Source organism: Populus alba, chromosome 10 (assembly GCF_005239225.2).
Source record: "Populus alba chromosome 10, ASM523922v2, whole genome shotgun sequence".
NCBI classification, from domain to species: domain Eukaryota; kingdom Viridiplantae; phylum Streptophyta; class Magnoliopsida; order Malpighiales; family Salicaceae; genus Populus; species Populus alba.
Window position 1 is genome coordinate 20,436,860 of NC_133293.1, and position 14,260 is coordinate 20,451,119.

The following is a 14,260-nucleotide window of genomic DNA, read 5'->3' on the forward strand; positions in this document are numbered from 1 at the left end:
AAGTTCATCTATATAAAAAATAAAAAAGTATATAAATAAATAAATAAAAACTCTTCAAAATTTAAATGTATAATCAAAAAAAATACTTGTCATTTAAAAAGTCTAAACAAAATGAAAGATAATGAATATCAATCAACATAGAAATAAAAAAAAAATTGAGAAAAACATATAAAAAAAGCATCAATTCAAAAACATAATTAGAAAAAAATAATTTAGAAAAAAAAAAAAAGCAAAGGATAGACATTGTCGGATCTAATAAGCCAAGTCAGCCTGCCTAACCCATTTTGTCGGGGCTCACACGACTGAGTTATTTTTTTTGCTCCATTTTAGGCTTTGTTTTTTGTATAGACGACATGTTGTCTGATTTTTTCAGGTTGGTAGCTAAAAAATCAAAGCTTAAGTTTTTTTACTCAAAAACTTGTTTTTCAATCAATTTTTGAACCAAAATACCTTAAAAATCGTAACAAACCTAACAGTAGCCTAAAAAACTGTTATAGAAACCAAAATCAATGTGAAACCAAAAATATACCCAGACTCATATATGTTTTTTCACGAACTTTAAGGTAAAAAACACTTGATATAAATTCTTTTAGTTAAATGAAACTATTTGACACAAATATCGACTGTTTTGATAGTCTAAATCGGTGTCAACAACACGTTTATCTCTCTACCGCCTAAACCCAGCGACTTCTCTCTCCTCTCTCAATCAGGGACTAAAAATAACAAAAAATAATTTTTTATACCAAAATTTAATTGTAAAAAAATTAAGGTGCAAAAATTGTATAATTTACATAATATTTAAAGTTAGAGGATCATAATATAGTTTTCCTAAAACTTTTAACATGCCACCTATGTTTGGTGTTCTTTTCATTACAATTTCGTCTTTTAATTTCACCAATGACTAGTAAATCAAAAGCTATTGGCCTTTAACTAGGAGTAAACCACACAAAACAAAACTTTGATTACCAAAATAAAATATTAAAAAATGTACAGTGTCATCCACAATGTCGTTTGTCTGACCGAACAATAGCAGTGCTTACAATAAAATTTCAGCATGTTTTAGATTTTAGATCATGTTGCACTCAAGATATGTTTGGGAATACAGTGCAAATCGCGTTCCCTCAAATTTTTGAGTTTTTTTTTGCCTAAAATATTTTTTTATGTTTTAGATTATTTTGATGTGTTGATGTCAAAAATATTTTTTAAAAAATATAAAAACTTCACTTTGATGCATTTATAAGCGAAAAAACACTTTAAACCGTTACCGTTAATACAATCACAAACACACCCTTACAATTAGATTGATTTTAAAGATGTTTAACACTACAATTAAACAATGGTTTTTTTTTTTAAAGATTTTTTTAAATTTACTTTAATACTTTAAAGTTATTTTAATATATTGATATAAAAATAAATTTTGAAAAAAAAACAGTACTTTAATACATTATACAATATACTAAAAGGGCTTAATGCCCTGGTTATTGTTTACCTAGATATAAAGCACTATGGATTGAAACAGTGTAATGGCAGACCAGCCCTTGCCACAGAGAGTTGCAAGGGCAGCGAGGGAGTGGTGGAGTTGTCTTTTCACGGGGATGCATTTGGCATTGATAGGATGGTTATGAAAAAAAATAGTCAGTTCTGGTTTTGGTGGGGCTGCAGGCCTGGGATGCAAACACTTGGCGCTTGGGCTGCCCTGCCTGTGAGCTGGGTCAGCCCTGTGCACGCACGTGGCGTTGGCTTGCCCTAGGCGCTAAGCCAAACTCGCGTGCCACGTGGGGACACTAGGTGTTGGGCACTGGGTCTACATCACGCGAATGGCTGTAGACCCTGTAGAGGCCCAAGGCTCATAAGTCCAGCGTTAGGACCTAGTTCTCTTGGGTTTTGCTTTCGAATCCAGTACTCTTCGGTCCTGCAACAGGACCCAGTGCTAATGGGTCCTATAACAGGACCCAAGGCTAATGGGTCCTGCGTTAGGACCCACTTTTCTTGGGTCCTTTGTCAGGACCCGGACCTGAACCCAACCACCTTGGGTTCCCCCACATAACCAAACCCCAAACCGTTTGGGTTTGGATACAGACCCAACCCATCCCCCAAATCCCTTGGGTTTGGACTCGGACCCAACCCCCTGGATTTGAACGCGGACCCAAACCCCCAACCACCTTGGATATGGATTCGGACTCAACTCCTTGGATCCAAATGTGGACCCAAACCCCTAATCACCTGTGGTTCGGCTATGGACCCAAATTGCTTGGGTCCTACTTCAGGACCCAAGTCGAATGGCCATGCATCAGGACTCAATGTGCATGGGTCTTGTGCTAGGACCCAATGGTAATTGGTCTTGCGTAGAATCCAAGTCTAATAGATCCTGCATGGGACCCAAGTGGAATGGGTCATACGTCAGGACCCAATTGTCTTGGGTCCGGCGGCAAGACTCGATTGTCTAGGGTCCGGCGGCAAGACTCGATTGTCTAGGGTCCGGCATCAGGACCCAAGCTCAATGGGTCTTGTGTAAGGACCCAATTCTATTGGATTCTTCATCAAGACTCGATATTGCTAGGTTCTAGGTTTTTAAATATAATTATTTGTATTATAATTAAAAATATTATTATTTGTGTTATAAATATTATTATTTTTATTATAATTAATATATTATATTAAAAATATTATTATTTATGCTACAAATATTATTATTTTTATAATATTTCTGTGAAAATAAAAAATTTCACCTAACTAGTTATGCCTTGTTTGTTTCCAGAAAAACCAATTCCTGGAATTGATTTTCCTTAGTTTCCGGTGTTTGGCACCAATAAAAGAAACTAGTCAACGGAAACTTAATTCCGGTCAAATCAAAAAACGTAACTTTAGCTGAGGAAAGTGTTTTCCTTTTGATAAACAAAGGAAAACACTTTCCTTTCTTTTTCATTACACACATTTTTCTCGAAAACATCTCATCACAGTCTCTCTCTTTTCTTCGGAAACAATTGTGAAGCAGGAACAAGTGCATCATTTCTCTGGAAACATCCTTCATCTTCTTGATAAATCTGCTACCTGTTATATTTTTCCCATAACATAACACAGTTCTCTTCTTCAAAACAACCCAAATTCATAAATCAAGCCAGAAAAATACATTTTTTCCATTCTTCTTTCAACACATCCTGCAGAACCGGCATAACCAACCAAACCACAAATCAAAGCACAATCCCTACCCTGAAGATTACTGTGAATCAATCAAAGAAAATGCCCAAACTTCCACAGCAAAAAGCAGTCCCTACCGAGCAGTCCTCGTCCCCGGATCCAGCCACCATATCCCGGGTGGAAGCATAAAGAGAGAGGGGCAACGTGTATAACTGGAATTAACCACCATATCAAGGAATTAATCAACCTTTGCTCTTTTTTTTTGCAAGTCCCAGTAGAAGTTGTCGGGGGGGTGAGGGAGTAGAATCGAGAGAAACTGTATAGGGGAAGGGGAAGGGGAAGGGGATGACAGAAACCGAACAGGGAAAGGGGATGAGAGAACTGAAACAGAACAGGGGAAGGGGAAGGGGATGAGAGAAACTGAAACCGAACAGGGAAAGACCGAACAGGGGAAGGGGAAGGGGATGAGAGAAACTGGGGGAAGACCGAACAGGGGAAGGGGAAGGAAACTGAAACCGAACAGTGGGAAGGGGAATGGGAAACTGAAACTGAAACTGAAAGCAACAAGTTTAACAAGGGGAACCCACCGAGACCGAGAAACCGAACAGTGGGAAGGGGAAGGGGAAACTGAAACCGAACGGTAGGAAGGGGAAGGGGAGGGAAACTTGAACTGAATAGTTTGATTCTGTTAACGCTATGATTTTGCTACCCACAATTAAAAACGTTGCACTAAAACGCATTTTTGCTACCACAATTTTTTATTTGCTATATGTATAAATGTGCTTGATTTATTTTGCTTTGATTAATTCATGATTATTGTTTGATTATATTTGTTGCATATGGATAAATTTGTGGGATGATGCTGGTAATTATATATACATTTCATCACGTAATGTCTATTAATCGTTGTGAACTTATGAATTTTATAAAATTTCAAAAACGGTGTTATTATCGAGAAATTGAATTTTATGGTCTTGAATAATATATTTTTGAAAAACCTTGTTTGTTTAGAGAATGAGATATCATTGCCATAGCTATTTATATTTATATTTGATGATGTTTATTTTGATATATATTAAAGGGATATTTAAAGAGATAATTGCCTTTACCCGTACATAAAAAAAATATTTATCTAAAAAACCAATAAAAAATATTTTGTATGTATTTATCTTTTAAAAAATTCTTTATACCAAAAAAAAAACTCAAATATATAACTCTTACCATAAACTAATTTGGCTTTCTTCATATGGAAAAAAAAAAACTTATTTTTAAGCTTTTAAAATTGAAAGAAATATATTAATAGGTTTTACGTAAAAAATATTTCACAAGCTTATTTCTCTATAATATGATATGATATATATAGTTATATTTTATAAAATAAGCTATGTAAGAATATAGGATATAATAAAAAAATTCATCATATACTTTTTAGATTTCATTTTTTTTATTGTAAGTGATTAAATATTTTATATATATTAGATAAATTTGAAAAAAAATTAATTCATTAATAAATTATTTTCCAGTTCATTTTCCATAACACAACCAAACACCGGAAAGTGTTTTCCAGTTCATTTTCCATAACACTACCAAACATCAGAAAATACTTTTCCGGAATTCACTTTCCCCAAAATTCACTTTTCGAAAGAAAACCACTTTCCTGCAAACAAACGGAGCCTTAAAAACGAAACCAAGTCATTCTTAGCCCAGTAAAGTTCCACCAGTCGTGCCAACAACACGTCGCTTGCCACCACACTAACTTTTCGTCAAAAATTACTCTCAACGAAACGTCGTTTACAGAGCATTCAAGTTCGTTTCAAGAAATCAACTATTACCCCTCCAAACCATCAACAGCTTAACCACCACCACCACCACCACCTCCACTACCCTGACCACACTAACCTCCCTCTCCTCCTCTACAGCCACCACCAACTAAATAACAATCATGAATCCACCATCACCAACCGCCGACGAATTCTCGTATCTTCCTTCTCGAATCTCCCCTACCCTCCTCTTACCCTCCACAAACCACCCCTACTCCCATACAAACCCCACCCACACCCGCATTCGCGCTTCCAAATCCGAACGCTGCATTCCCCTCATTTCCCATTCCCAAGAAACGCCGCCGTGGCCGTCCCCAAAAAACCCAAACCTCCTTTCACTTCCCCCAATTTTTTCCACCCAAATCCGCACAAAACCAACAACAAAAAAAACTAGTCCCTGATATTTCAGAAGAAATCATAGTAATCAACAAAGAATCAACAAACGAAGCCTTAATTGGTCTCTCTGCTGGATTCCCTGCTGATTCCTTAACTGACGAGGAAATAGATGCCCGTGTGGTCACGAATATCGGCGGAATCGAACAGGTTAATTACATTTTAATTAGGAATCATATAATTGCGAAATGGCGCGAGAATGTTAATGTTTGGATGACTAAAGAAATGTTTCTTAATTCCGTGCCGATACATTGTCATGGGTTGTTGGATTCTGCTTATGATTATCTAGTTTCGCACGGGTATATTAATTTTGGGGTTTCGCAGTCGATAAAAGAAAGATTCCCCAATGAGTATACGAAGTCAAATGTGATTGTTGTTGGGGCAGGATTGGCGGGGTTGAGTGCGGCGAGGCAGTTAATGAGGTTGGGATTTAAGGTTACAGTTTTAGAAGGGAGGAAGCGTGCGGGTGGGAGAGTTTATACTATGAGAATGGAAGGGGGAGCGGGGAATAGGGTGAGTGCATCGGTGGATTTAGGAGGGAGTGTTTTGACGGGGACATTGGGGAATCCGTTGGGGATTTTAGCAAGGCAGTTGGGGTTTTGGATGCATAAGGTGAGGGATAAGTGTCCACTTTATAGTGTGGGTGGGAGACCAGTTGATTTGGATATGGATATGAAGGTTGAGACAGCATTTAATAGGTTGTTGGATAAAGCAAGTAGACTTAGGCAGTTGATGGGGGATGTCTCAGTGGATGTGTCATTGGGGGCTGCGTTGGAAACGTTTAGGCAGGTTTATGAGGATGCTGTGAATAAGGAGGAGATCAATTTGTTTAATTGGCATTGTGCTAATTTGGAGTATGCCAATGCAGGTTTGTTGTCGAAGTTATCATTGGCATTTTGGGACCAGGATGACCCGTATGACATGGGAGGGGATCATTGTTTTTTGCCTGGAGGGAATGGGAGGTTGGTTCAGGCTTTAGCTGAGAATGTACCAATTTTGTATGAGAAGACTGTGCATACTATTAGGTATGGGAGTGATGGGGTGCAGGTTATTGCGGGCAGCCAAGTCTTCGAGGGGGATATGGTGTTGTGCACGGTTCCTCTTGGAGTGTTGAAGAGTGGGTCGATCAAGTTTATTCCTGAGTTGCCACAGAGGAAGCTTGATGGGATAAAAAGGTTGGGATATGGACTGCTGAATAAGGTTGCGATGCTTTTTCCTTGCGTGTTTTGGGAAACTGACCTGGACACGTTTGGACATTTGACTGACGATACTAGTTCTCGAGGGGAGTTCTTCTTGTTTTATAGCTATGCAACTGTTGCTGGTGGTCCAATCTTGATTGCTTTGGTAGCAGGGGAAGCTGCTCATAAATTTGAGAGTATGCCACCTACGGATGCAGTGACCAAGGTTATTCAAATCCTCAAGGGTAATCAATTCAACTTTTTATTGAAAATATTGTTTATGCTGCTATCTCATCTTCTTTCTCATAAATTTATGCAATTACTAGAATACCAGATTTGTGTTTTAGTTGCAAACTTTTGGAGTAGTTATCACCACGCATGGTCATTTAAATTGGCTTTGCTTCCTTGTTCATTTGAATTTCCCACTGTACTTGTGCTTGTTTTAAGATGGGATGCAAGTCTAAATATTGAGTAGATGATTAATCAGTATTTATATGTGATTCGGTTTGAATGCAAGCAGGTATTTATGAACCTCAAGGAATCACTGTCCCAGAGCCTATCCAAACTGTCTGCACAAGATGGGGCAGTGATCCATTTACCCTTGGTTCTTACTCTAATGTTGCGGTAGGGGCATCAGGAGATGACTATGATATATTAGCCGAAAGTGTGGGAGATGGAAGACTTTTCTTTGCAGGGGAGGCCACAAATAGGCGATATCCTGCAACTATGCATGGAGCTTTTCTCAGTGGGTTAAGAGAAGCTGCAAACATGATTCACTATGCTGGCACTCGAGCCTCAAGGATGAAGGTTAATCGGACCCCATCAAAGAATGCCCACACTTGTGCTTCCCTTCTTGCAGATTTATATAGGGAGCCAGATATAGAGTTTGGGAGTTTTTCTGTTATTTTTGACAGAAAGAATCCTGACCCGAAGTCAACAGCAATTTTAAGGGTGACATTTAGTGAACCTCGAAAGAAGAGTCAGGAAGGTTCCAGGCCAGATCAACGGCATTCCAATAAGTTACTTTTTCAGCAGCTTCAGTCGCATTTCAATCAGCAACAACCACTTCATGTGTACACTTTATTGTCCAAACAACAGGCGCTTGAGTTGAGAGAGGTGAGAGGGGGTGATGAAATGAGGATGAATTATCTCTGTGAGAAGCTAGGAGTGAAATTGATTGGGAGAAAGGGTTTGGGGCCTACAGCTGATTCACTCATTGCATCTATTAAAGCTGAGAGAGGTGGGCACAAAACCCCTGCTACTTCTTTGGGCCTAAAATCAGGTGAGAGTGATTGGAGCCTTATTTATATATCCTTCTTTTTTTCTCCAAAGTATTGGGTTAGTCTGTTACGTGGAAGTTGAAATAACATTTTACTTCTTTTTTTGGAAAGGGATGTCCAAACTACAAAAGGTCACTTTGAAGCGAAAACTGGTCAGGTTGGTGTTGATGGAAGATGATTTTGCTATTATTGTTTCTCCTGATCTTCTAAATTTTTTCTTCTACCATTTGACTGGAAATTTTCACTGCTAACTCTTGCTATAATCTCCCAGGAGAGCTAAAATAGTGCGCAGCAGCAACAAGTATGTGCCTCCTCCGAATTTGAACATGGTAAATGTTAAGGTGTTAGAAGAAATTCGGACAACAAATCAGGCACCTCGTGAAATGAATAGTACAGGTAAATATTGAAGGCCTTTAGTCTCATAATAAATCTATTATTTTTGCTGCATTTGGATGTAAGGTGGAAGTGAATCGTTCCTGTTCTTTTTACTCTCAACATGCATACTGAACCTCTTCTTCTCTTGCTATGTAAATTTAGTAAGTTAATAAATGCCCTTCTATCATTTCATAGTTACATCACGGTGACTTTATTTCTTGTGCTTCCATAGAGAGAAATGATGTGCGTTCTCAAGAACCATAGAAGTATATATAATGATCCACCTTTTCAAACTCAATTGATAGGGATATAAAACGATGGTTTTTTTTTTTTTTTTTCTGTTGTGCATAATCATTCATTAGTGCTGCTTTCCTTAACTATTCTTGTCATAAAAATCTGAAATAAATGGTTCAATTTTGTTAGGACAAATTCAAGTGGACATGTTGAAGAATGAACATACAGCACCCTCCTGATGAATGGTGAGAATGGTAAACTATCTTTGATGCCAAGGTTATGTTGATAATTTCATGTGCAAATTGACTATATGGTTTCTGATATTGTTTTTCATCGCACCACTTGGTGCATGGCAAATGAGCACACATTTTCTTGATGGTTAGCATTTTGAATGCATTTTAGTGACACCAGTTTCTGAGTTTTATTTGATCGATGCTACTTGCTCTCTTTTTTTATGATACAAATGAAATGTGTATGAATATTTTATCTGGTGATTTGATATTTCTATCCCTGTCTAGTGGAGAACTCACACTCCATTGTGAATGCTTCTCTCTGGTGTGGCAGAATTTTTTCCTCCTGAACTAGTAAACAAGGGCCAGTTGGAGAACTCTGTCCGTGCTATTACTGACTGTTGAAGATACATGTTCCATGCACAAAAGCTCCAGGAATGATGCATGGTGTCTACAATGAGAATTGAAAATTGCTGTATCTAATGAAACTGCATGTCATAATTGACTCCTTATTCTTCATCACCTCAGTCCTTCCTCGGGCAGCATATTGGAGAGGTAATGCCCCTGAACCATCAACCACAAAGCTTGTCCCCAAGTTGACTGTGGTGTGGAGAAAGGGTCCTCACAGAGGAGGATTTATGAAACAGCACAACTGTATCGTGCCATGATGGAAAGAAGATGTGATGATGTTAGCGCTGGTCAGGGTGGAACCTGGTTTCGATCTCCTCTATTATGGAAGTATAAGGTATGAATGATCATAGATGTCAAACCTTAACAAAGGTCAAAACCCAAAATGAGACTGCATCTTGCTGATTGTGGAAGACCGGCACGTAATGATTTGTAAAAATAAAGAAAACAATGATTTAACTCTGCTGTTTGTGACAGAGGCTGGACAACTTGGTGGCAAACAAAAATAAAGGAAAAAAGAAAGAAAAAAAGTACTGATTGCAATTGTGCTTGTAAATGCTCAAGACAATGAACGACTTGTTCCTAGAGGTTTTAGTGATTCTTGTTTCATCTTGGTTCCACTGGAACTTGGTATACCATATCAAAGCATTCAGTGCATGTAATGATATTGGAACTTGGAGCAAAAGGCTCGATACATTCAATTTCAAAGGATAGCATGCAAGTTCATACCAAATTCCATGAGCTCCTGACAGACTTGTAATAGACCTAAAGAACAATTTGATCTTTAACCTGTAAGAAATTAAATGATATCTTTTAAAATCTTTTCATGTGTTTAATAGGGTTACACACAAGTGAGTGAGCCATTTCTGCTGAAAAACCTGGTCCTGGGCGTAAATCAATCTTCTCCCCATCCTTGATTTTCCAACCACAGCACTGAACCAAAGCCCCTAATGTTGCATGTGTCACCAGCATTGCAAATGATGCACCAGGACATCCCCTTCTTCCATTTCCAAATGGAAGGTAACGAAAATTCTGAGCCTTAAATTCAATCTGGTGCTCGCCATTTTTTTCCTCTGAACTCTCCATGAATCCTTCAGGCATGAATTCATTCGGATTAGCCCATGAATTCGGATCCTTCATGATAGCGTAGACATTAGTGACAACGCTTGTCTTGGCCTTGATAACACAACTGTTGACCCTCCAATCTTCTATACATTCTCTCATGATCAAGGGTGCGGTGCTGGAGGGTGAAGTCTTAAGGTTTCCTTGAAGATTGCCCTAAAGTAAAGGAGATTTGGGACGTGAGATTCTTTGACTAGCCTGTTGGGCCCAACAACTGCACTGATCTCATCTCTAAGCTTCTTGGATACCTCTGGGTTGTTGAATAGCTCTGCCATTGCCCCTTCCAAGGCCACTGATGTTGTGTCGTAACAGCAAAGAATATGTCCTGAGATACATAAATAGCAGATATTAGCAATGCAAATAATTAACGAGAAATTCATTGGTATTCTTGAAAACAAGAGGTGAGAATTCGAGTTGGAGTGTCAATCTCAGTTATCCTCTTAACATAGTTATTCGTGATTTTTCTCATATGATGCAAGATATTAATATCTAGAAGGCTAAATAGAACTTACAAGCAAGAAAGACTTGATGTCATTTTTTGATAACCTAATTTCAGCAGCTGGATCTTTAAATATCTCCAACAATATGCCCGTCAAATCCTTCCTATCCCCCCTTTCAAAACCTTCCTTTGCCTTCTCTTCATGCTCCTTGATTATCCTACCCCAACTAGCTTCCTCCCACTGCTAGAGGAATAAATTTTTTTGAAAGGACCCAAGATATCCCCTATAACAAGCTTCCCAGGCAGCCTCGTACTAGTCTCACACATCTTCTTAATCTTTTCGGCATCGTTATCACTACCAGAACACCCTGTGCTCATTGCCATCCTACAGATAATATTGTCTGTGAAAGCTGTGAACGCTCTATTCAAATCACACAACCTCCCTTCTCTATCACAATTGTCGTCACCGATTCGAATAACTTCACCCTCTCCTCCTCTCGTATATCAGTACTGGACTTATCAAGTTGCGGGACAGATCGAAAGGACTCTAGCCATGCACAGTTTCTTCATGAACCTCCAATAATCACCATATTGGGCAGTCACAAACCTCGATCCTCTATAAATAAAATATTCAGAGCAGCCAAATTCAGGTAGAGAGATGAAATTTAGCTCCCATGGGTCTTGAATATTTCTTTTGCCACAGCAGCATTAGAAGCAATAACACACGTATGTCCCTAAAGGTATCTGCATGAGTGGACCATATCGGTTGGCTAGGTTTTGGTAGGACTGGGCCAAGTAGGTGTAGGTGGCCGATAAGAGGTAGAGATCGATGGTGGACTGGGCGGGGCTTCGATCTGGCTACGATATTTAAAGAATGTTCTGACGAAGGAGCGAACGGCTATGATTAACCCAAGAAAGAAGGGAAGGTAATAAGAAATCTCTGGTGCAGCCATGGCGAATTTGGGAGAAATGGAAGTCCATATCTTGCCTTTATATAGAGACTTTGCATGGCCATCGTATCTTGCTGTTGTCTATTGGTGATTAACTAGCTGTTAAGCAACACTTGGTGAATGAAATATCGAATCATAAAAAAGATTGGATCAGTACAAGGAGAATAACAAAGATTCGATTCTTTCTGACAACATTATTCGGCGAAGGCCCTGTTCATGTAAAAAAAACTTATTCATGCTTCGTATTTCCTCCTCGGTCAATGATTTCGGCTCTAGAGTGATTTATATAATTATTAACTTTAAATATATAAAATTAGTTAAAATATATATAAAACTTGCTCGAATATTTATATTAATTAAAAAAAAAAAAAAAATAAGCCTATCAAATTAATTAATTAACTAAAAATCTAAATCAAGTTGTCATTTTACTGTAGAAGACATAATTGTTCACCCACACACAAATATTATGGGCAAGATTGTGTATTTTTTGCGATTTTATTTTGATTTTCAAAGTTTTATTTTGTGCTATTTAATTTTAATTAAATGCCACTTATTTCTGATTTTTCAATCAATTATAAAATAAAAAAGAGACTACAATGAAAAAGGAAACAAACATGAATGGTGTTTTAAAATTTTAATGAAAGATACACTATGGTTCTCTAACTTTAAAAATTACGTAAAATTTTAAATTCCAGTACCTTAATCGTTTTCTAATTCAATTATAATATAAAAATTTATTTTTGTTATTTTTTTATCATTGGATGAGAGAGGAAAGAGAGAAATCCCTAGATTCCAGCAATATAAAAAGAAACGTCATTATAGGCCACCAAAACGGTTAATATTTGTATCAAATGGTTTGATTTGATAATGAGAGTTCGTATTAGGTGTTTTTGTTTACCTTGAAAGTTCATGAAAAAACAAATTTGAGCTCATGTAGATTTTTTATCTAAGGTTGGTTTCGGTTTTTGTGGTGGTTTTTTTTATTTTTTTGAGGCCTTAGATAGGTTCGCCAAGGTTTCTAATGTCTTTTTGGTATAAACAAATAAGTTGAAAAACAAGTTTTTGGATCAACAAATTTAAGCCTCGATTTTTTGGCCACCACATTAGCCAAAATCTGGGTAAAAAACAACGCGTCATTGGGTTTTCTTTTTCAAAACAAATTGGGGTGGACTGCATATTGAACACTCCAAATACAAAAAGGAGCCCATTTGCGCGGGCCCTAACTAAATGGGTCAGGCAGGCTGACCTGGCTTTCTAGGCCCAACATTGCATAACCTTCGCTTTTTTTTATTTTTTTAAATTAAAGTTATTTTTATATTATTTTTTTCCATATGCGCGGGCCCTAACTGAACTCATTTTCTCTTTTATTTTTTTAAAGAGCCTTTTTAAATGAAAAATATTTTTTTGGTCATGCATTTAAATTTTAAAGAATTTTTCTGATGCATCTATATTTTTTTTTTATCGTTTTGTATCGATGAACTTCACTTTTGAAAATAAAAAAATTATCATTTCAAATATGTGCAGCCTTGGATAATGTTTTTTTTTCTCATTTTATTTTATTCAATTAATTTAATTTGTGTCTTTATTTCTATAATTGTTTGATTGAATAAAAAAATTATTTTAATAAATAAATTTAGTAAACACAACCGAGTAAATGTTTGTTCTTGTGAAATTAAATTTTTTTTTTTAAATTAGTTTTTATAAATTTTTTTAAATTAACGTTATTTTATATTTTTTCTCAGTTTTTTATTTATATGTAGATTAATACTCATTTTCTCTTTCCTTTTATTTAAAAAGCCTCCTTTAAAATGACATATATATTTTTTTGTTATGCATTTAAATTTTAAAGAGTTTTTCTTATGAGGGCTAAATCTCACTTTGCAATACATGTTCAAATTCGTATTTTTGCAAAGCACAAATCTTATTCTTTTTGAAATAATATTTTAGATAGAGATTGTACCATACATCAAATACAAGGAAAAAAATTAGATTATTGTTTTATTCTTTTGAAAGAATATTTTAGATAAAAATTGTACTTGTTCATATATTTAATAAAATCATATATTTATATACTAGTGATTGTTTAATTTTAAGTGCTTTAAAATGATCAAGGAAGGTTAATTCTCCATGATTGATGATTGACTGCTAGGAGGTCTGATCAAATTTTGGAAGGAATAGAGGAGATAAAGTGAAGAAAAATGTTGGTTGTTGTCGTACGTGTGAGGTGTCGTGGCGAAAACATTCACCCTCAAGATTTTATCTAATGTGGCAAACGTGAAGAGACAAGGAATTCTTGTCTTTTATTAGTGGAAAATTAGAATGAGAGTCACCACCTAATATTTTGATCATTAGAAACCCTAACTGGTTTTAGAAATCAAGTACGGGGACTGATTGCATAAAGGAAAGATATTACCACCCCCAATACGTCATACCTAAGGTAAACTTCATTGTTTTATTGTCTAGTAAAACCTAATATCTTGTCATGTTTTCTAATTGTTAATCCATCTATTGTTTAAGAAAAGTCTTCATCGGTAAAGAGATCTTTATCTTATTGGGTAAAACCTAATTGTTCTGACGTCAACAAAATAATTTAATATTTGGAATACGTCTTACATATAAGGTCGTAACCCCAAATATTAAAAGAAAAAAAAATGAATTTTTTTAAATATTGGCCTAGTTCTCGTGACTTTAAT

The 14,260-nt window shown here is 36.5% G+C and overlaps 1 protein-coding gene and 1 pseudogene across 2 annotated transcripts; one reads left to right on the forward strand and one right to left on the reverse strand.

The window, feature by feature from the left end:
- The first annotated feature begins 5,413 nt into the window (after window positions 1–5,413).
- On the forward strand, window positions 5,414–9,548 carry LOC118060029 (protein FLOWERING LOCUS D). Of its 2 annotated transcripts, none has more exons than XM_035073115.2 (6): window positions 5,414–6,774; window positions 7,050–7,811; window positions 7,921–7,966; window positions 8,081–8,205; window positions 8,608–8,672; window positions 8,983–9,548. In XM_035073115.2, the coding sequence occupies exons 1-5, from the start codon at window positions 5,565–5,567 to the stop codon at window positions 8,655–8,657; spliced, it is 2,193 nt and encodes a 730-aa protein (XP_034929006.1). In that variant the 5' UTR covers window positions 5,414–5,564; the 3' UTR covers window positions 8,658–8,672; window positions 8,983–9,548. The 2 variants fall into 2 exon arrangements, with proteins under 2 accessions (XP_034929006.1, XP_073268167.1); XM_073412066.1 differs by having other exon boundaries at window positions 8,608–8,663.
- A 145-nt stretch (window positions 9,549–9,693) lies between these two features.
- LOC118060030 (3,9-dihydroxypterocarpan 6A-monooxygenase-like) lies at window positions 9,694–11,800 on the reverse strand (annotated as a pseudogene).
- Window positions 11,801–14,260: the final 2,460 nt, after the last annotated feature.